The 22,126-nt window shown below is 38.1% G+C and overlaps 1 protein-coding gene and 1 non-coding gene across 2 annotated transcripts; one reads left to right on the plus strand and one right to left on the minus strand.

Annotated features, from left to right (window-relative positions):
- Window positions 1-2,276: 2,276 nt before the first annotated feature.
- LOC145128103 (small nucleolar RNA R71) lies at window positions 2,277-2,383 on the minus strand. The gene has a single exon (XR_013716704.1). It is a non-coding gene; the product is annotated as a small nucleolar RNA R71 (small nucleolar RNA).
- Window positions 2,384-3,556: 1,173 nt separating this feature from the next.
- Window positions 3,557-3,994, plus strand: LOC145127585 (uncharacterized). The gene has a single exon (XM_079062754.1). The coding sequence runs from the start codon at window positions 3,557-3,559 to the stop codon at window positions 3,992-3,994; it is 438 nt and encodes a 145-aa protein (XP_078918880.1).
- The last annotated feature ends 18,132 nt before the right edge of the window (window positions 3,995-22,126 follow it).

The raw sequence follows: 22,126 nt of genomic DNA on the forward strand, positions 1-22,126 counted from the left end.
TAATTTTCACACTTGTTGCTGAATTCTTCCTGAAGCTTCCTAAAGTCCTTTATTTTTGTTTCTAACTGGGCCTTTAGGGGTTTCTGTCCTTTCCTGAGTTGATAACCTTCATATCTCAGGTCCTCAACTTCTCTTTTTAATAAATCATTATGTTCACGAAGAAGTTTAATCGTGTCTTCACTAGATAGTGTACATGAAACTTCACATGATTGAGAACATGAAACTTCATTGACCGGAAGGTTTGCGGAACTCATTGTTTTTCGACAATTCAAAGCGTCAAGTTCTTCAATTATATCAGTAAGACTAAGACGATTGAGATCTTTTGTCTTCTTGATGTCAGCCACGTTCATATCCCACGATTTCGGAAGTGCATTCAATAGCTTTTTGTTTATCTCAGATTTAGTCAAGAAAGATCCCAGCTATATTCATCTCAGTAGTGAGTGTGGTAAATCGCTGCAACTGAGTTTCGAGGGTTTCTCCAGGGATATAATCGAAAATGTTGGAATTTTGTCTTAACATATCCTGACGACTCTCTTTCATGTTTTCAACTCCCTCGTAGACCTTAAAAGCCATTAAAAAGCACAACTAGAAGCCAAAATCAAACTTAAAAGTCAAACCCTTTGATTATAAACCTCAAAAGTCAACCTTAAAAGTCAAATTTAAAAGTTAAACTCAAAAGTCAAACTTGAAAAGTCAAACTTAAAAGTCAAACCGAAAAGCTAAATTTGAAAATTTAAAAGTTAAACGAAAAAGTCAAAGTTTAAAGTCAAAGGTCAAACTTGAAAGTCAAAGTCAAAATTTAAGGTCAAAAGTAAAGAAAATAAAAGTCAAAAATCAAAATATAATTTTATTTATTAATAATTTTATTTATTATAATTATTATTATTTTATATATATATATATATATATATATATATATATATATATATATATATATATATATATATATATATATATATTTTATTTTGGATGAAAAGGAATTTTAAAAAAAAATAAAAGAAATTGAATTTTGGGTTAAAAGTGTCAAATTTTGAAAGTTGAAACCGAGAATAACGGGTTATGAATTAAATTTCGAAAGATTATAACAAGGGATCAGGTAGCCGACTTGGATAAGGCGCTGTGTTTATGACCCTGAGGTCCCGAGTTCGAACCTCGGCACCTCGAAATCTGCCTCCTATTTTTTTAAATGCGAAGCGAGGCTGAGCGAGGCTGCTGCTTGCGAGGCCGGAAACACTACTGCGCCGCAAACTCGGACCGCAAGCTCCAGGGCCGTAAACCTCGGGCCGTAAACTCCGGAAACCCTAGCCGTAAACGCCGTCGCCGCCGACCGTAAACTGTTTCTGGCCGTAAACCCTTCAAAGGCCGTAAACCTTCAATAGATTCGCGAAAAAACGACGTTTTTCACCCTTTTTTGCTCCAAAACTCTATCAAAAACTCGTTTTTATGAAAGATGCAAAGAAGAAACCCCCCTTAATTTTCAGAGATCTATCCAAAAACGCAAAAATATTTTGAAAATAAGATAAAATAAGCTCCAGATCTGACAAAATTGACTGATACAATCCTTGCTCTGATACCAATTGTAAGTCCCCAAATATGCTTGTGTATCAATCAGATCCAATTGATGGTGCGGAATCCCAATCAATTGGATGATGTCAGATCAAATAGAAGAGAATGAGAAGAAGAATAATATGAATCTTGAATGATATGATTAGAATTAAGTTCCTTACAATAGATTCACACACACAAAATGCTCTCTTCTTCTCTCTAGTTTCTCTCTTCTCACGTTCATCACTCTACTCCTCACCCCTTACACCTATATTTATACATAAGAAACATGGGCTTGTTGAACATGGGCCGTGAATGGGTTTACGGTCGTAAATGGGTTTACGGCCGTAAACACCCATTGGGCCGTAAACAGGGTTTACGGCCGTAAACCTGTTTACGACCGTAAACACCGAGCTGTTTACGGTCCTAGACATAAAAATATATTTTCCTAGAAAATCAAAGTATAAACCATATTTTTGACCCAACATATTCCATTTTCCGAAAAAGACCATGAAGATGCATACAAGCACCTCGATGAAGTCAATAACATAGACGACTATTTCAACATTCCTAATGTTCCTCGAGAGACTGTCTTGTTACGAATGCTTCTAGTTACTTTCAAAGGAACAACTAAAGATTGGTTGACGACACTTTCACCAGGTTCAATCACCACTTGGGCACAAATGCGTGAAGAATTCTTCCAACAATTTTTCCCACCATCTAAAGTCTCTAAACTCAAGAAGGCCATAACAAACTTTGAGCAACAAATGGGGGAGTCTTTGTCCGACGCTTGGGAAATATACAAAGGGATAATAAGAAATTGTCCCCAAAATGATTTAAACAAGGAAAAAGAGGTTTCGATCTTCTATGATGGGGTAAATGTCACGAAGAGGCAACTCCTTGATTCGCAAGGACTTTTAACTAAGAAGAATCTCGCTAAAATTAAGGAATTAATCGAAGAATTTTCAAAGCATTCACGGGAATATAACAACCCTCGTAATGATGGAACTAGGGGGATCGGGAAAGGTCATGCGGAAGATATGGAGGCGGTAATGACAATGTTAAGTAACATGTATAGAAGAATGACCAAGATGGACCAATCCATACACGCAATATGTGTAGGTTGTGAAAATTGCAATGGTCCACATTTGACAAAAGATTGCCATTTAGATGAAAATGGGAATAGAAAGGACCAAGTCTTCTACTCAAGTGGAGACTGTGATGATGAAGATTGGAGGAAGCCGAAGAAGTAATGGTTGCCTTATGATGAGTACAAAAAGCAAAAAGAAGAAAAGTACAAGCAAAAGGCAAGAGGGTTTTATCAAAAAGAAGAACCGGCTCCCGAAAAGAAAAGGGATTTTGAAACAATGCTCGCTAGCTTTGCAGCCGCATCAGAAAAAAGGCATGATGAAACTGATGCAACAATAAGAGATCAGGAAGTTCTAATAAGAGATCATCAGGCTTTACTTAGAAATCATCAAGCATCGATCAAAAATATTGAAGCTCAAATTGAGCATTTGACAACATTGGTTAATGAGTGGTTACCTCCACCAATTCTCGATAATAAACCACAACCGCATGTCATGGCCATTGATATTGAAGAAGACACTATCTCTGAGTTTTTAGAATCCTTGGAAGAAGAGACAAAGCAGCCCAAATCACAGCCAAAGCGAATGAAAATCAAAGACAAAATTATGGCTGAAATACCGACCTCACGACGTGAGGATTCAATACTCATGACGTGGGTCCGCTCTGGGCAGGAAAATTTTGTTGATGTTCAAGCATATCAACCTCCTTTACCATTTCCTTCACGAGCCAAAGTTCACCCACCGGAGCAAGAACATATTAATTTTATGAAGCAAGTAAAGGGTATTCCGATCAATACTCTTTTATTGAGTCCTTGACACAAGTACATTAATATGCGAAATTTCTTCGAGATTTACTCGATACTCGCCAACAACTAGAAAAGACCTCCAAGGTAGTCCTTAATGATCAGAGTTCTAAGGTTATTATGGAAGCGATACCAAGGAAGATGGGAGATCCTGGACGCCTTACACTTCCATGTAAATTCGGAAACAATATGAAGACATTTGCTTTAGCCGATTCTGGAGCAAATATAAATTTGCTGCCCTATTTATTTTATCAAAAGCTCAACCTCCCAAAATTGAAGGCTACTAGAATGACAATTCATACGTCTAATCGTTCAATGACTCATACTCAAGGCATAGTTGAGGACATTTTGGTAAAAATTGGAAAATATATTTTTCCAATACAATTTGTAGTACTAGATATGAAGGAGGATATAAATGTCCCAATTATCCTTGGACGCCCTTTGCTTAATACCGCACGAGCCTTGTTGGATATTCACGAGTCCAAGCTTACCTTACGAGTGGGAGATAATGAAATAAATTTTGGAGTGGAAGACGGATTCAAGAGAGAATGTGCTTAAAAGGAAGTATTCTTAATGAATGAAGAAAACGAGCTTGAAGAGTTAGATAAATTAATGGAAGAAGAAATTCTAATGATAGAGCAAGTCAAACGTACTAAGCCTAGAGCATCAATTCTAATGGTTTTTGAGGTCTTCACTTGTAAAACTCCAAAGTCTCTAGTAAGGGAGGAAAGTGAACAAAGTTTGGTGTCAAGTGATGAAGAAAAAGAAGTTACACAAGACTTGAGGCAACCAACTTTGGGCAAGGTGGATTTTGAAGCTAAGGAGGTACAAAAAGAAAGAGGAGAACTTGAACTTGTTACGAAGAATAAATGGGTGAAACAGAAACTTGAGGACGACGATTCTAAATTGAAGAAGGAAAATTCTAAGAAAGCTTATCTAAGAAGGGTGAAAATATATAAGAAGAAGTGGAGGGAACAAAAGGTGAAAATGGAGAGCCCGATCTCAACCGCTAGAACGTAGGGTGGCACAGAGTCCGACTCATGACTCCTTCAAAAGAAGCGCTTCTCGGGAGGCAACCCGAGCTCGGTTTGCGTTTTTCTTTTCGTTTTTTTTAGTTTTTGCATCTTTTTCATAGTTTTGCATTTTTATTAAGTTTTAGGATAAATAATCATCAAAGTCATATTACTTTTTAAAGATAAGTAAAAATCAAGTGTGGGGGTTTCAATTAAAGAGTCTTTGAATTTTTTTTAGAAACATGGAATTTTGGTCAAAAAACCTCGACACCACGACATGGGATTAAGCCCCACGATGTGGTATATTAATTTTGCACGATGATTTTACTCATTTTAAAACTCACGATGTGGGGGGGGGGGGGCATTTTTATAGCTTACTTCAACATTTAAACTATCATTTTCAACCAAGTCGCACGAACGGACGAACACAACACCACACCATGATTTTCTACCAAATTTCTTCAATATTTTTCTTGGTTTCATGTTAATATCCTCTTTCAGTAATATCTCCATCCCTTGTTCTTGCTAATTTCTTCTAATTTTATGTAGTAGAGTTAGAGTTTTTGTTAAAAGCTTAAATGAAAAAATTATTCGAATTTATGCGATTTAGAGGTTGCATGTTACTTAGAAGTATTTGAATCAAAGCCTGAGTAAACCCCATCCTTGATTTTGGTCGATTTGTCCTTCTATTTGGACTGATTGTGGATACTGTTCATGGCTCACGACGTGGCCTTCGAGCTCACGACATGAGCCCGGTGCAAACAAACTTCTGTGATTTTTCTGCTAATTGTTAATTTTTGTTACTTCCCTTGGGTTTGTTTCTTGTCTATTTTGCATAAAATAGCCTCAAGGGGAACCAGTGAACAATTCACGGAAATGTTTTTGACCTTCACCAATTGTACCGACTTACGTTCAACATGCCTCAAAGTGTGGTGACAAATTTTAAGAACAAGATGGGGGTGGTTATATAGAATAGAATTCGCTATTTCTCCATGGGTTGATTGGGTCAAATTAGGAGAACTAGGATTCACGGAAAGGATGGCCCCATATTTAACAAAGATTTCTACAGAGGACGGGTTTTCTTTCAATTGTAATGGGTGGAAGAATGTATTTTCCATTAGCAAGCCTTTTTTTCAAGAATTATGTGTTGAGTTTTTCGCATCGGTATCATTTGAGGACGCGACAATGGATCCATATTTTGCGCGAGATTTAGTTTTTTGCCTCAGGGGCGAATATCGGGAATGCAATTTAACATAATTTTCTTGGAGGATGGGTATTTATGACAAGAATGAAACAAGATATATGGTTTTTGATATCTTTTGGAGGTCGGCTATTCGAGAATATTTACCGGGGGTGAGAGGTTATGATTTTTGGACGACCATTGTGAACGGGGCATTCCATTCGGGTGTCTTGCAAGAGAGCCATATCCGGGCGTCGATTCATTAACTCCTTCATCGATTGGTTACTTTTTCCATCAACCATAAGAAGCATGGAGACAAGGTTACAAGTTTAAATGTTTTCTTTTTGTGGTCTATAATTGCACCGGTGGTTTCCTACAATATCTCATACCATCTTGCTAGTTACTTGGGTAGCAAGGAGGTACTATCACGATCCGGGAGCCCTATCACGGTAGGGCATTTTGTTACTCGCCTAACAAGGTCTTATGGTCTTCTGACGCCTCGTTTGACTCGTATATTGACATACAAGGCGGGGGACGATCTTTCTTTAGGATATTTAGAGTCCATGAATGTTATTGTTAATATGGGATCGCATTGGAGTATTCCTGCCAATAATGACGGGGATCAGTTTGGACAACCCGAGCAGCAGCTGTGGCACTGGGGTAGGCGAAATGTTAGAGCTCGTGGGAAAAGAGAACAACAAGAACAACCTTCTCAACAATTTGAGGGTGGGGTACCAACCAACCCAATTCAAAGTCGGGTTGGTACTTATTTGGACAATCTCCGTAGGGGTGTTAATTATCATAATCAAGCAATCGATGTTTTTTTACACACCTTAATGTTGAGCGACCGCCGACCATGCAGCCTCATTACCCGTATATTCCAACATGGGAGGAGTTATGGTCAAGAAAAGGAGATGGAGACGTTACAAGTGGAGCACGAGATGACGAACATGAAGAATGATTATCTATCCTTTTATATTTAGTAGTTTTTTTAATTTTCATTGTGTTTTTAGTTGTTTGATTTTTATTTAGTTTGTTTTGAAACTTGTAACCAAACTATGTGATGGTTCTTTTTCTTTTTCTACCATATGTTTGTTTTAATGCAGATTTACTAGAATACTATGAGAGAAAGAAGAGAAAAGGTGACATAAGAGCGTACGAGAAAAGCCGTGTGATTTAGAGTTACAAGCCGAAGCCCATAATTTTTAATAAGTGTGGGGTCAATATCGTGAGAAAAAAGACTATAGATGAGGGAAGAGTCAAGAAAAATAGAGTCTTAGCAGGGTCTTAATGTATTTAGACATTTAATTGCATTTCACTTAGAACAAAGATTATTGCACAGTTGCAATATGTGAAGACCCGGTTCTCATAACGTGAGCCTTTACTCCTCACGTCGTGAGCTCGATGCCATCAAGCTCGATCTCGCCACTACTACCTGAGGGGAGTCTATTCATTTTTCTCCCTTTTATTTCTTTTAATTATTTTTTGCATACCATGAGGGCATTGTATGAAATAAGTGTGGAGTAGGGGGTCAAAAAAGTAAATTGCTAGAAAATGTAACAAATTAAAAATAGATTTGAAATAATAATCTAAAAATTGAATTTAGTGATAATAAAAACTTAAGTTGCTAGTGTTGCGTGAGATGATCCAATGCGAGCTCAAATGTTTAATTGAGCCAACATATGTTATAGTATATTTGTGGCTTCCCAAGTTTTAGTGAAAAGTCATGAGATATGAAAGGTAATCTGGTAGTTTATATGGCATAATAAGTTTTACAGTCTGTACTTGAAATCTATCTAGGAGAGCTTATGTAGTCATTGCACTTAGACCAATGCCTCTTAACCAATAAAGGTTGAAGTTAAGCTCCATTGCTTAATCATGTAACATTTTAGCGAAAAAATGAGATATATACAAAAGAGAGAGAAATTACCAAAAAGTTGTAAGAATTTTGGAGCTATCAAGTATGAAGATCAAAGATCAAAATTCTGAAGAATCAAAAATTGAAGATACCAAAAATAAATCATAAAGGTGGTGAATTTGAAGGAATCAAAGAACAAATATCAAAGAAGTGAAGAATTTCAAAGAGCCCCATTATAGTATCAAAGTTTTAATTTTTCTAGATTATGTATGCTTGGGTAGCTTAACCAAAAATACCTTGAGGTTAAGAAATATTTCTGAGAATGGATTCGGACGGTTGCAGAAATGAGTATTGTATAAACTAAGGGGTGAAGGTTCATAAGGATTGTGAGTATTTAGGATTGGGAAGTTGTTAGGATCTTTAGACACAAATATACACATTGAGGTCTTGGTGTAATGGACGAGTTCAAAATGGATTGTCATATGTGATGCTTGTAATGAAAGTTTGACCTAAAATAAGTTAGTTTGGCTTGAGGGCAAGCAAATGATAAGTGTAGGATATTTTGATATTGCCATACTTATACACATTTTACGCAATATCTTAGTACATTTTATTTATTATTTTGGTTATTTGCATAGATATTTGGTACTTATTGAATTAAATTGTATTTTGCAGCCAAAAGCAACACTCTTGAAGATAAAAGGACCGAAACTGACAAGAATTGGAACTTTGGAGGGTGGAAGCTTAAAAGAAGGAAATTTCAGCGAAGAAAAACAACTCACAACGTGAAGGATCAATTGTCACGACGTGAGGAGGGTATTCTAGAAGATTAGCATACGGGAAGTTAGAATCCTTGTCCAATACGGATAATTACTGAGATCACGACGTGAGACACCAATGCTCACGACGTGAGCAGTGACTTTTTAAAATCTATAAATATTCCTTCACTCTTACGATTAAGGAGGCTTTTTGGAGAGTATTCTGGAGGAAAAGTATTATGAGGAACCGATTTTGGAGTCCAGATAGTGCACAAAGCATTCTTTGAAAGGAGACTTGCTTGGAGATCAAGAGATTGAAGAACACATCATTACATTGGTTTGATTACTTTAATTATGACGATTTATGTTGAACTTGTGTCTATGTTTTCATTCATTAGTAGCTGAACTTAGTTGCTTCTGTTTAGGTAGATGAAACTTTCACTCTATGGTTTAGTTTATCAAATTATGGATTTTAATAGTTGGTTTTGAGCTTGTGTTTGATTATCATTACCTAGCATGTTAATATTTGTGACTTTGATTTCTTGAATTCAGGTTAGGTTTAACTTAGTGACCATTAAATTACATGAACTTGTTACCTAGTAGTTTAGTGACTATTAAATTGCTAGAGCTAGGATATACCAAATCTTAGATAAGTGATCAAAGTAACTAATTTAGTTGTGCCGGAGAACATAAATTATGACCATAATTGTGTTTGTTAGATAAATCTTACATAGCCCTATCCATAATTAATAGTTAATTATGTGTTAGCTTTTGTATGACCATACATAGTTTTACATGAATCGGTTAAAACATTAGTAAATTTAGACTTGAATTGATAATAATAAAATAATTGGTAACCAACTTTAATAATCCACAATTAGTAACTAACTATTGATTAAGTGTTTTTAGAATATTGATTAAAATCGTTAGTTAAGTGCTTAAGTTTGTCTAAACTTGAAAAATCTGATAAAAACCAGTTTTACTTTTGCTTGTTTCTAGATTAATTAAGTAGTAATTTGGTTAGAAAATTAAATCTGTTCCCTATGATCGACACCCGAATTACCTAAATAAAATCGAACGAGGCATAAAATGATTATTACAACCGAAATCGAGAATACATGCATTGTTATGAAAGTTGTTAGTTGCCCTAGTGTCCATAGTCCATTCTCTTTGTGTCGGGTCTATAAGAGTTATTGTGTTAAACAAAGATAAAAGGGTTATGGGATGATCTACTGCCAAGCCAGACCCAAAGGAGTTGTTGGGCCAAAACAGGAGGACTTAATGTGTAGTGGGACTGAGGAGAAAATCTAGTTGGATGTGTTGCAAATTTGGCCTGCTGCCAAGCATCCCAAAGCTCTTCACGATGGGCGTGTTCCCTCGCTGAAGATGTGATGCATGTGGATTAGTATACTATTACTTATTCCGTGACTGTGGGGTATCTCATTGCTGATAATTTTGCGCATGTGGTAAGGTATAAAAGAACCATCAATAGTGAGGAAGTCGATGATACGTACTAGGTGGTGACCGCCGATAATTAGAGTGATTACCCCCTTTACGATGGTTGTCTCCTCCCCCACGATTCAGATTTTTCCACAATGATGAAGAGTGGTTCTAACATGAAGTAGTGAGGGAGAGGAAGATTGATGGCCGTGAGAGAGAAATGGAATTGTGTGTGCTGCCAATCGTGTTTCTTCCACAGATAAGGTGGAACACATCTTAGAAAACATAGGTAAGGGCTTGCTATGGCACAAGATATTTTCCACACTTTCAAACTTACTTAAGAGACCATTGAGGGAGTAGTTGATTACGTATTTGTCTTTAACTTTCTCTCCAAGGCCTTTAAGAAGATCAACTAGGTGCTTGACTTTGTCATAATAAGCTTCATCCGGTAGATCCCCCATTTGAATGTTCCTTAATTCATTTTTGAGTTAGGTGGTTGTGTATTCTTCATCTTGGTAGAAAATGATGTGAAGATTAAGCCATATTTTTTAGCATTAGCATTAATGGAGTGAGCAGGAGTTTTGAGGATTTGTGAGATGGACTTGAATAACCAAAGCTTCACCATGTTGTCAAGTTTCTCCTATTAAGAATCGATATGAGGCTTGTTGGGAGAGTAGTAGGTGTCATCGATGTGATCAAGAACATCGTAAGCTATGCAGTAGGCTTTGAAGAAATCACTCCAAGGACCATAGTTGTGTGTCGTAAGATCAAGAATAAGAGGTACATACGTTTTGAAATTGGTTATGCCATAAGATTTGTAAGGTGGTGTTGATGAGGAGCGTTCTTCTCCTAGCATCGTCGAAAAAGGAGTAGAGAAATAGAAGGGAAGAGGAGAACATGTGATGGAGAAGAGAACGAGGATGTAGGATAAGGTGTTTAGGGTTTGTGAAGCCTAATACCATGTTGAATGTTATTTTCCCATAATGACCATTTCACTAAGAAAATGTATGCATACAATACAAACCCTTGTGGGCCAAATACATAATACAATGGGCTAAGTGATGGACCTATAATATAATAACTATAATACATAAATAGGTATCTAAATAGGCATCCACTATCATTTTAGGCTTTTAACAGAAGCCACAATTTTATAATTTTATGATTGGCTTAAATATCTCAACTTGAGAATGAGTTCATGGTATAAGAAGTTAAGCATGTTATTTGGTCGTGTAGAATTCATAAACCATGAGGTCCTATGTCTTATTTCAAATTTTAGGATAATAAGCTTGATTGGAGCTTAATACTAGATAATTACCAAAACTTTTGGCTAACATATTAACTTTGGTTGTGGATGATGTAGCCTGTCACGAGCCACTGTCTTCTGTAAAAGGTTGGTATATTTTAGATGGTCTGCTAATAGTAAGTTATATGATTTAGTAGCGTAAGAAAAAATATTACATTTGAAGATTAAATTTGAGAAGACGTATGATTTTAGTAGTTGAGAATACTTGGAAAAAATCATGATTTTTATGGGATTTGGTGTTATGTAGGTTGGATGGATCTAATCACGCTTAGCCTCAGCTAGGCCTTCTGATTTGATCAATGGAATTCCGAAAAGTGAATTTCAATTGGAAAATTTTTTTAGAGAGGAAGATCCACCATCTCATTTTCCTTTTGTCATAACTAGTAAAGGTCTCCATATAGTTACAGAGAACATTGGTGTTTCAAGTGTGAATTGGGGTGTGAATCTAGGTAATGAAAAGTTGGTTATCTCTCATATTTTTCATGTTGATGATGCCATTTTATTGGTGGAGTAGTCATATGAGAGTATCTCTAATATTGTAAAGGTACCCAATTGTTTTTATTTTGGTTCTAGCTTGCGTTGGTTCTCCATATATCTAGTTTGTATGGGGTTGGTGTTGATTTTCAATAATTCGTGGAGTAGATGTTTCTTCGACTTTGTGTTCGATATGCTTCAACCACGAAGAGAACTTAAAACATTTATTTAGTAATATGAAGTGGCAGGTACAACTTAGAATGTTATTTCTAGATAAGTGTATATTGGTTGTCCACATTGGAATTCAGATATAGAGATTTTGTTGTGGTTTCATTTGTTACAATTGTCTAATATGAAAAAGGCAACAGTAGAAACTATTTCAATGACTATTTCTTAGGACTTATGGCAATCAATTTTTATAGTCTTTAGAAATTACAAACAAAAGAAGAATATCATTAATTATATAACTTATTGTTCATTTTATTGGTCTATTAATAAGAATAAAAAATAGTAATAATTGGGTATCTTAAATTTAAAACACAATTCTTTGTATTTTATTGTAACTAGAAAATGTCCTATCCTCGCGTCGTGGGGACGCAGTCGAGGTTTCAGGCCAGGAGGCATTGCGTAACTACGAAATTGTAGGGAAAAAACATACAAATACACAAAAGTAGCGAAAGCGATGCACCGTTTCTGTAAAAAAACACACAATGACATTTTCTGCAAATTATGGTGACAATTTTTGTAATTAATTTTCTACAAATGGTTCAAACCTGACCAAAATATAAAAATTATAGATATATGGACTGTTTTTGTAAAAAGAGAAACTTTACAGACTTTTTTTCGAAATGTAAAAATTATAAAGACTAAATCTAACAAAATATAAAACCTTTGTTGAAGGGACTAAATCTGCCAAAATCTAAAACATTTTGAGAGACTAAACTAAAAGGTTTTGTAAGGATACATCTACCAAAATATAAAATCTTTATTTGGAGCAAGAACTAAATCTACTAAAATGGCAAACTCTTGTGGAAAAACTCAAGACTTTTCTTTTAATATATAGTATAATTGTTGACTCCCTCAGTTTTTTGTTAGTAAGGATAATAAAAATTCACCTCTTTAGGAGAAAAAAACAATATATAAGACACATGGAACTCAAGAAAGATGCATTTTGGAGGAAACTTCTTCAAAAGCGAGATAAGTTCGCTTTATTTATTTGGAGGCTTTGAATTTTGAAACCATAGGTTAGGAATATGGTGATATATTTCGAAGTTGTCCTAGATTATGTTTAATCTAAAGCCGACAATCTACACGATTAAAAGAGTAAGCCTAAAAAGATATTATAGACTTAAGAGTATCCAACTATGGTGGGTTCATAAGTTGTAAAATACGGTCCATTATTGCATAGCGACATAAGTTGGTTTTATTTATTTATTTATTTATTTATTATTATTATTATTTATTTATTTTAAGTATAGTGAGATTAAATTATGAGCATCCACCACTAATGGTGGGGGCGTTAACCTCATTACAACATATAATCACTAAGTACTTGATATATCTATCACTAAAATACTATTCTACATCATTTTTTATTTAAAATTAAATAAAAATACAATAAAAAATATAGATTATTTTTAAAAGTAGTTTTTCGTTCATTAAAAAAACAAAGACAATACATTAATTAAAAAAAGAATTTAAAAGAAAAAAGACAATCATAAATCATAAAAATTCCAAACACAAAAAACTACCTCTTATTCATATATTTCATTCGGATGGATACTTTCATTATGAGAAAACAAATCTACAAATCTTCGTCCTCGTAGTCGTCGGCTTTCATTTTCAAAATCTCCAATTCGATTTAGGTTTGAAATGACGTTTGTGTGTCTTGAAACGAAGTTTGCATGTCTAGTTTTTTTTGTTCCACCCGATTTATAATTGTCGCCTTATGCTCTTGTAGTTGGACATATCGATCAAAATTTTATCCAAAATGATCGATAACGATTGAACTCGAATTTTTTGAAGACGAACCGGAAACCACTTTATTTCTTCGTATTGCTCGATGTGTGTTCGGCCGTTCAATGGTTGTGAAGTGGTATTTATAGATAAAAAAAATAAAAAAAAATGAAAAATAAAAAACTAGGCGTTGAACAGCTAGTCAACCGAGTCAAACACCGATCACCCTTCTATTCATCGTTATTCTTCGTCGTAGCCATCACAACTCACCACGAACACCCCAGGATGGTGTTCGTGTTCATGGTTCTTGCTACGTTGGACAACGAAACCCTTCGTTGAGTGTAACATCCCAAAAATCATAATAAAATTTTTCATTTTCGTAAAACATTCACACAAAACCCATAAGTTATAAAACATTGTTTTCAAGTCAAATCTATATAACCGAAGTATCAAAATCTCTCAAAACATATATCAACAGAAGGATGTGTACGATCACCCCTTCACCTCGCCCCTATCATCTGATGTACCTGAAACATGGAAACCAACAACTGTAAGCCCAAGCTTAGTGAGTTCTCCCAAAATACCCCTTACCGCAAAACACATACAATGCCTGAACACAAGGCCTATAACACAAGACTGGACCGCCACCTGAGCCTTCAGCTATAAGTTGGACCGCTCCCGAGCCTACAACATAAGTTGGACCGCTCCATTGGGCCTACAATATCAACTAGACCACCCGTGTATCTTGGCGTTCACCACAATGCATGACCGCCTCAACCCAACCACAATATGTCGACATATACACATAAACAAATAAGCAACTAGCTGTAACATCCCGAAAATTCAAGAAAATTTAAAACTTTTTCAAGCATTCAAAAACCATTATTTATTACAAAATGTTTTCAAAATAGTTTCATATTAGAGTATCCCAGAAAACAGAGTCATAAAAACATGAGGAGGTGCACGATCACACCTTTGCGTTCCCGCGGTCATCCTAAGTACCTGAAACAAAATCCAAAACTGTAAGCCTGAAGCTTAGTGAGTTCCCCCTAAATACCAACGTCATACATAGTCATATCATAGCAAACAAACAACATGCATACTAAGCCATCATCCTGACTGGACCGCCTTGCAGGGCCATCAGCCTATCTGGACCGCTCTCCGAGCCATCGACACGTCTAGACCTCCACGCGGGCCTTCAGCATATCCGGACCGCTCGTCGGGCCATTGACCTGACTAATACGCCCTTACCAGGTCAGCAGTCTATCTGGGCCGCCCTGGGTATGTTGGCAAAGAGCACAAAGCAGAGACCGCCTCAACCCATCCCCAATCACACAAGCAACACATAAATATCAAATGCCAGCATAGATAAACAGTCAGACCGATATAACAAATCACTAATCATAGCATCATCCTATATACAAGGATACCGACCTAACAGGTCACTAACATGTAACAAACCGTTATTTCAAACGTATGTAATAATGTAGGTCAATTTGTAATTCTTTTTAAAATAATAAAGAGAAATTTTAGCATACTTTGTATATTTACATAATTGACCCTCAAAAATAAATTATTAAACAATCTCGATTGGGATGAACCAAGTGATAGAGATTGTAACAAGGTTTCCAAAAACATAAAGAACACTAAAATCCGAGTTATAACGAAGAAGTTATGACCAATCGAAGATCCGCGACAAAACCGACAAAACACTGTTCAGTGTAAAAACTGAATTTTCAATAAAAGGCTTTTTAGCCTTACCAATCTAAATGAAAGTTTTAGTTTATGTTAAACCGAGAACTTTCATAAAAAGAACGCCAAAATCTGACTTCGTATGAGGAAGTTATGATTTTTCTAAGTTTCAGTATAGTAGTGTACAACTAAAAACTCGAAATAAAGATCGAGTGATTTTTAGCCAACACAACCTAAACAGAATTGAAGGTCTCGTCATTAGTAGTACAACGGTAAAAAGACAGACAAAAACGGACATCGGATGAAGAAGTTATGAATTTTTAACGGATTTTCCTGTCCCAGTCTGTTAAAAATAATAATATTAAAAATAAAGTCAAAATTAGCCGACAAAGTCTAAATGAAAGTCGTAGAGTATAATTTTACCTACGCGTGCATATAAAGAACGTCAAAAACAGAGTTCGTATGCAAAAGTTATGAATTTTAGAAGTTTTTGGCTCAAAAACCGAGAAAAACTGCATGGTCATCCTTCTGCCACGTCACCTCGCATGCGAGCCTCCACGTGTCACCTGCTGATTGGACCGAAGTCTCGCGTGGCACTTTCTGATTGGACCGAAGTTCGGTCCTCTCCTGATCTGACACCCTCGCATGAGACACCCCCGCACACCCCTCGGACACCCCTCAGACCTTCGTGGCACCTTCCGATTGGACCGAAGTTGGGTCCAGTCCGAAGCCACCACCTGTGAGCCAGCTGTCCGAAGCGAGCCTTCTTCCTTCGCCACCTGTCTGACACGTGACAGCCTCCCTTTGCTTCGGATTCGAGGCTTCGGCCTATATAAGACATGCGAGGGCTTCCGAGAATTTTACACTTTTCACCCCAAATTTCACACAATTTCATATTTTTCACTTCCACAAACTTATATACAACCCCTAAAGCCCCGGTATCAAGTCTAAAACACTAAGAAAACCTCGAAGCCCCGAGATTCCCGAGAAGTTAACCTCTCTCCAGTCGAAACTCTGCCTAATTTGAGCCGGTTTCTCGTCAAATAAACTCCTTTCCAGGAAACAAAACGCTGCCCAAATCCCCATCTACCAAGTGATTTCATACCCCCGTATTTTCATAATTTCTACTGTTTTAAGGGGGGGAATACAAGCATAACACAAGAACTTTGTGTTATAAAATCATGATTTCAAATCATGATAAAAACGACATTAAATCATCAAAAATACTCAAAACATTAAACTCTTTTATAAACTTATATTTTTCCCCAAAGTTCATATTTGTATATATATATATATATATATATATATATATATATATATATATATATATATATATATATATATATATGTATATAAATAAGATTTAAAAGGCTTAGGACTGATAACTCATTCTGGGTCATTTTCCTTGTTTGGATGTGGGCTTATAGTACCGGTTATTTGTCCGAGTGTCGTTTAAATTTTACTTATATATAAAATTGTGTATGTATATAAATATAAAAGTTATTTCATCAGTTCAAATACCTTTGTAACATGTTGAGCAAGGGGTTACATGCTAAAAACAGTTAAATACCTATTCAGAAAGTACATATAAATTATAATAGGTATAATTTATGATACATAGAACAATAATTCATGATACAAGCATACTAGAATACACTGTTTTACAAGAAACAAGGGTTTTGATTCAGAACAAATCAAGGGTTTACACTTATCAAATACATGTTCGGAATACTAATTCAAGAACATACTGTCAATCATTTATTTCAGAATGATTGGGTTTTCATAACTAATATACATGTAACGTTTATATGCTTTTTATGAGACATTCAATTCAGGCAGTTTAATACATTTTAGACAACCAAGGTAAAGTCCTGACATTATAACCAGAATCTCCAACCCGGGGATCGAAACAAGTTGTGTGTAGATCTATATCGGGATTGACAACTCCGTACTCAGGCTTCTAGCTACAGTCAGGCATACACGCCAATGAGTGACAATTGTTATCAACAGTTTAAACGCCCACAAAGCGTTTGTTTCAGGCCATCCGTCATAGTATGGTTATAATAACTCATTAAAAAGATATTAACAATACGTTAATGTATAAACAACTAAACGAAAGTACCCCTTCAAAGTACCAGTTTACAGAATACAAACTACAATGGTTCAATACAGTTTTCAATAACAGCTGGTGGAGCCAGGCACACTCTCAGTTACAAGTTTTCATAAAGGAATACAAATACAAAACATTGATACAAAGAGAACGGTTTTATGGGAATAAAACTACTTTTCATATACAACATAAAATATAGGATTTTCTGGAACAGTTTACATATACAAGATACAGAGATACTCTTTCAAACATAAACACTTATGCACGCACTCAACTTTATGTTGATACTCTCTTTTCAAATTACTTGTATTCTTAGGGAAATAATACACAGGTACTCCCCGAGCTTTTTGAGAAGATGGAGCTATGTTGAGTCATATCTTCTTTTGTATAACTATTTTGGTTCAATATACAATGATTGAACACATGTAAATACTTATACTTTTTAAATATAATGGTTGTTTGTACGTTGATTACAATGATGCATGTGTTGTGATACTACAATTGAAGTCCTCCACCCCCGGACGTTTCCGCTGTTTGGTTTGGGGGTGTGACATAACATAACATCATCCTATATACCAAGATACCGACCTAACAGGTCACTAATATATCATCATGCACTAAACCCGGACACAAATCCGAAAAGGGTTGGCATTGGTGCCTTCGACCCTGTTAGTATAGTGAGAACAACTCACCTCACAATGTCGAACTGTAGTGATGAGATCAAACTGTCGAATCACAGCCACAAACTCGACCACCTATAACCACCATAGGACCAAGTCCATCAAAATCCCAAATTACCAAAATACCCTCAAAAGTCAAACTCGTCAACCCTTAGTCAAAGTCAAAGTCAACTGTCAAGGTCAACAGTCCATGTTGACCCAACTCGTCGAGTTCCTTTAGAACTCCAAAATCGTGAAAACCCTAGTTGACTGGCCGAGTTTCCAGACAACTCGTCGAGTCCATGTAGTGTCCAAAATGTCGGGAAAACCCTAACCAACTTGTCGAGTTAACTCACTAACTCGCCGAGTTCATGCATAATCCAGAAAGCGGGAAACCCTCATCTAACTCATCGAGTTGACTATGCAACTCATCGAGTTCCTTCAGTCCTTTTCTCATTCAGACGCTTTTAAGCTAAACCAAGGTTCCAAACTGTAGATCTAGCCTCCTATGGTGTAGTTACCACGTAAAGTTGCTAACTTTACGTGCATGCAAGGCTCCAAGAAGCTAAAACACTCACAACTAGCCTTAGGAAGAGGTTTTGGACATGGAGGTGGGCCAAAGCTTCTTAAAGCTTGAGGCTTTAAGTCCATAAGGGCCTAAAGGAGTCCAGATCTGAAACCATGCCCTTGTGACAAGCTCAAATCCGAAAGTGACTCCATTTTGCACTAGAAATAACCACTTTCTTTCACAGGGGGAGATCTAAACAATGAGAAGTTAAGGTGTAACGACGTAAAATTTTCAAAACAAAATTTTCATTTTTCAACACATAATAACACACATCACATTTCTCAAAAATCTCAAATGTCAAACATTAACATATTTTTCAGAAATTGTTTATCACAATCCAGGATCCTCCAATACATATCTCCAATACGAGTGTGTGTGCACAATCAAGCCGGGGCCTTCCCGCGATCCTCGGAAGTACCTGAAACACATAAAACGTAACACGGTAAGCACGAAGCTTAGTGAGTTCCCTAAAATACCACACACAAAATAATTAGCCACTCGAGGCTATAACTCTGTAAGACCCTCCGGTCAATGTGTCTCGGTGGGACCCTCTGGTCCCACTACTCAGACGGACCCTCCGGTCCCTCAACTCAGTAGCTCAATAAACACAACATACATATCACAAAGAAAAATAAGCAGGATATCTCAATACATAGTATATGCACATAAGACTCTACCGACTCTGAGCAGTCTACAATTGATGCCTGATATGTTGAATCCTATCGATAGTCTATAGAACTACCTCTATCCGTCTTATCACTCTGTGGCCAACCACATCCCAACAGACCGGGGTGCGACATCTCCGTCCATACAACAGCTCGTAAGGTGGAGCGCCAATGCTTGAGTGAAAGTTGTTGTTGTACGAGAACTCTGCAAGGAGTAGGTAGGAGTCCCAGCTCCCACCGAAATCAATAACGCAAGCTCTCAGCATATCCTAGAGGGTCTTTATAGTCCCTCACTCTGACCGTCAGTCTGCAGATGATAAGTTGTGCTAAAATGCAGCCACGTGCCCAGTTCCTCATGGAACTTCTGCCCGAAACGGGAGGTGAACCGAACATCACGGTCTGAAACGATAGAGACTGGAACTCCATGGTGAGTAGCGATCTCGCGGATATACACGTAGGCCAGCTTCTCGGCCGATGAGCTCTCCCGGATGGGCAAAAAGTGGGCACTGCTGGTCAGTCGATCCACAACGACCCATATAACATCATATCCCTTCGCCGTCCTCGGCAGCTTGGTGATAAAATCCATCGTGATCTGCTCCCATTTCCATATGGGAATCTCCAAAGGCTGTAGCTTGCCATGCAGCCTTTGGTGCTCAGCCTTGACCATCCTGCAGGTCAAGCACCTCTCGACATACCAAGCAATCTCCATCTTCATGCATGGCCACCAGTAGCTCAAACTCAGATCCCGATACATCTTGGTGGTCCCCGTGTGAATAGAGAAGCGAGACTTATGAGCCTCCTCCAGTAAAATTTGTCTGACCCCACCAGACATCGGGACCCATACCCGACCATAACGGGTCAACAATCCTCGACTGTGCTACACAAATCGGGTGATCTCGCCTCTAATCCTCTCAAGCTTCCAGTTCTCATGTTGTACACCCTTATCCTGAGCTTCCCTAATCAAGCCCACGAGTGGAGAATCCATTGATATCCTCATACATGCAGCTGGAATAGAAGATCCAGCTGACTTGCGACTCAGGGCGTCCACACCCACATTCTCTTTACCAGGATGGTAAAGGATATCGCAGTCATAGTCCTTGACTACGTCAAGCCACCTGCGTTGTCTCATGTTCAGGTTCGGCTAATCCATGATGTGTCTCAGACTCTTTTGGTCCATGTATATGGTACAACGGACCCCATAGAGGTAATGTCTCCAAATCTTGAGAGCGAATACCACCGCTCCCAACTCTAGATCGTGTGTGGGATATCTCGTCTCGTGCGGCTTCAGCTGCCGCGATGCATATGCTACCACCCGTCCTATCTGCATAAGGACCGCTCCCAATCAGGTGATCGATGCATCACAGAACACCACAAAATCCTCGACTCCCTCAGGGACTGTCAACACTAGCGCCTTGCAAAGTCATTGCCTCAGCGTCTCGAACGCAGTCTGCTGCTCAGGGCCCCATCGAAAATCCACCCCCTTCCTCGTCAGACGAATGAGGGGTACCGCAATCTTGGAGAAATCATGTATGAATCTCCAGTAGTACCCTGTGAATTCCAAAAAGCTCATGATGTCTGAGGGAGATTTCGGAACCTCCCGCTGCATAATTGCCTCGATCTTGGCCGGATCGACCAAAATCCCCTCTTGGTTAACGAGATGTCCAAGGAACTGAACCTCTCGTAACCAAAAATCACACTTCGAGAACTTGACATACAACCGCTCTCATCTCAAAATTCCAAGTAGCTCACAGTGATGCTCCTCATGTCGCTCTCTGGTCTTGGAGTTCACCAATATATCATCTATGAACACGATGATCGAGCGATCGAGCATCGGTCTGCATACCCGACTCATTAGGTCCATACACATTGTCGGCGTGTTGGTGAGCCCAAACGGAATCACCACGAACTCATAATGTCCATAACGAGTCCGGAACGCGGTCTTCTCCACGTCCTCCTCCCTAACCCTGACCTGATGGTATCCGGACCTCAGGTCTATCTTGGAAAACCAAGATGCTCCCTGCAACTGATCAAAAAATCATATATCCTCAGTAGTGGGTAACGGTTCTTCACCATCAACTTGTTCAACTCCCGGTAGTCAATGCACATCCGCTGTGAACCATCCTTCTTCCTGACGAAGAGAATCGGCGGTCCCCACGGAGAACTACTCGGACGAATGAACTGTTTGCCTAGCAGTTCCTGCAGCTGTGATGACAGCTCCTACATCTCTGGTGGTGTCAACCGGTACGACGCCTTGACGATAGGGGCCGCACCTGGCACTAGGTCGATCCTAAACTCGACCTGCCTCTCCGGAGGCACTCCGAGTAACTCCTCCGAAAACACATCAACGAACTCTTTGACAACCGGAACATCCAAAACCGTAACCTGATCCCTGACCTGTGTATCCACCACATACGCTAAATAACTTGCATACCCATGCTGAATGTACTGCCGAGCCCTGGCAGTTGAGAAAAACCCTGAACCCAATCTGGTTTCCTCGCCGTAGATAATCAGCTGTCCCGCACTTGGGGTTCGAACTTCCACCCGCTGACCCTCGTAGTCGATCATGGAACCGAAGCAACTAAGCCAGTCTATAACCACAATCACACATACATCCCCCATGGGAATCACAATCAAGTCTATCGGGAAAGATACCCTGAAGATATCCAACACGCAACCCCGATAGACTGAAGAAGCGGAAATCCCATGTTTGTTGGCGATAGAGACTCGCAACGGACACTCTAGCTCTCCTACTGGCAAACCGAACTCCCTACTGAATGACTGAGAGAGAAATGACTGAATCGCTCCCGAGCGAAATAATACCAAAGCAGGTAAGGAGTTCACTAAGAATTTACCTAATCATAGGTACAAACATCTAAGCATAAAACAGATACAATCAATAAGATAAAGGATGGAAACAAACCAGCAACCACATCCGGTGTTGTCCTGGCCTCCTCGGCTGTAAGCTGGAAGGCGCGTCCCCAAGCCTTCGGAGGCTCTGATCTACCCTCACC

The sequence above is a fragment of the Lactuca virosa genome, chromosome 7 (assembly GCF_052849685.1).
Source record: "Lactuca virosa cultivar CGN04683 chromosome 7, Lactuca_virosa_CGN04683_v6, whole genome shotgun sequence".
Lineage (NCBI taxonomy): Eukaryota > Viridiplantae > Streptophyta > Magnoliopsida > Asterales > Asteraceae > Lactuca > Lactuca virosa.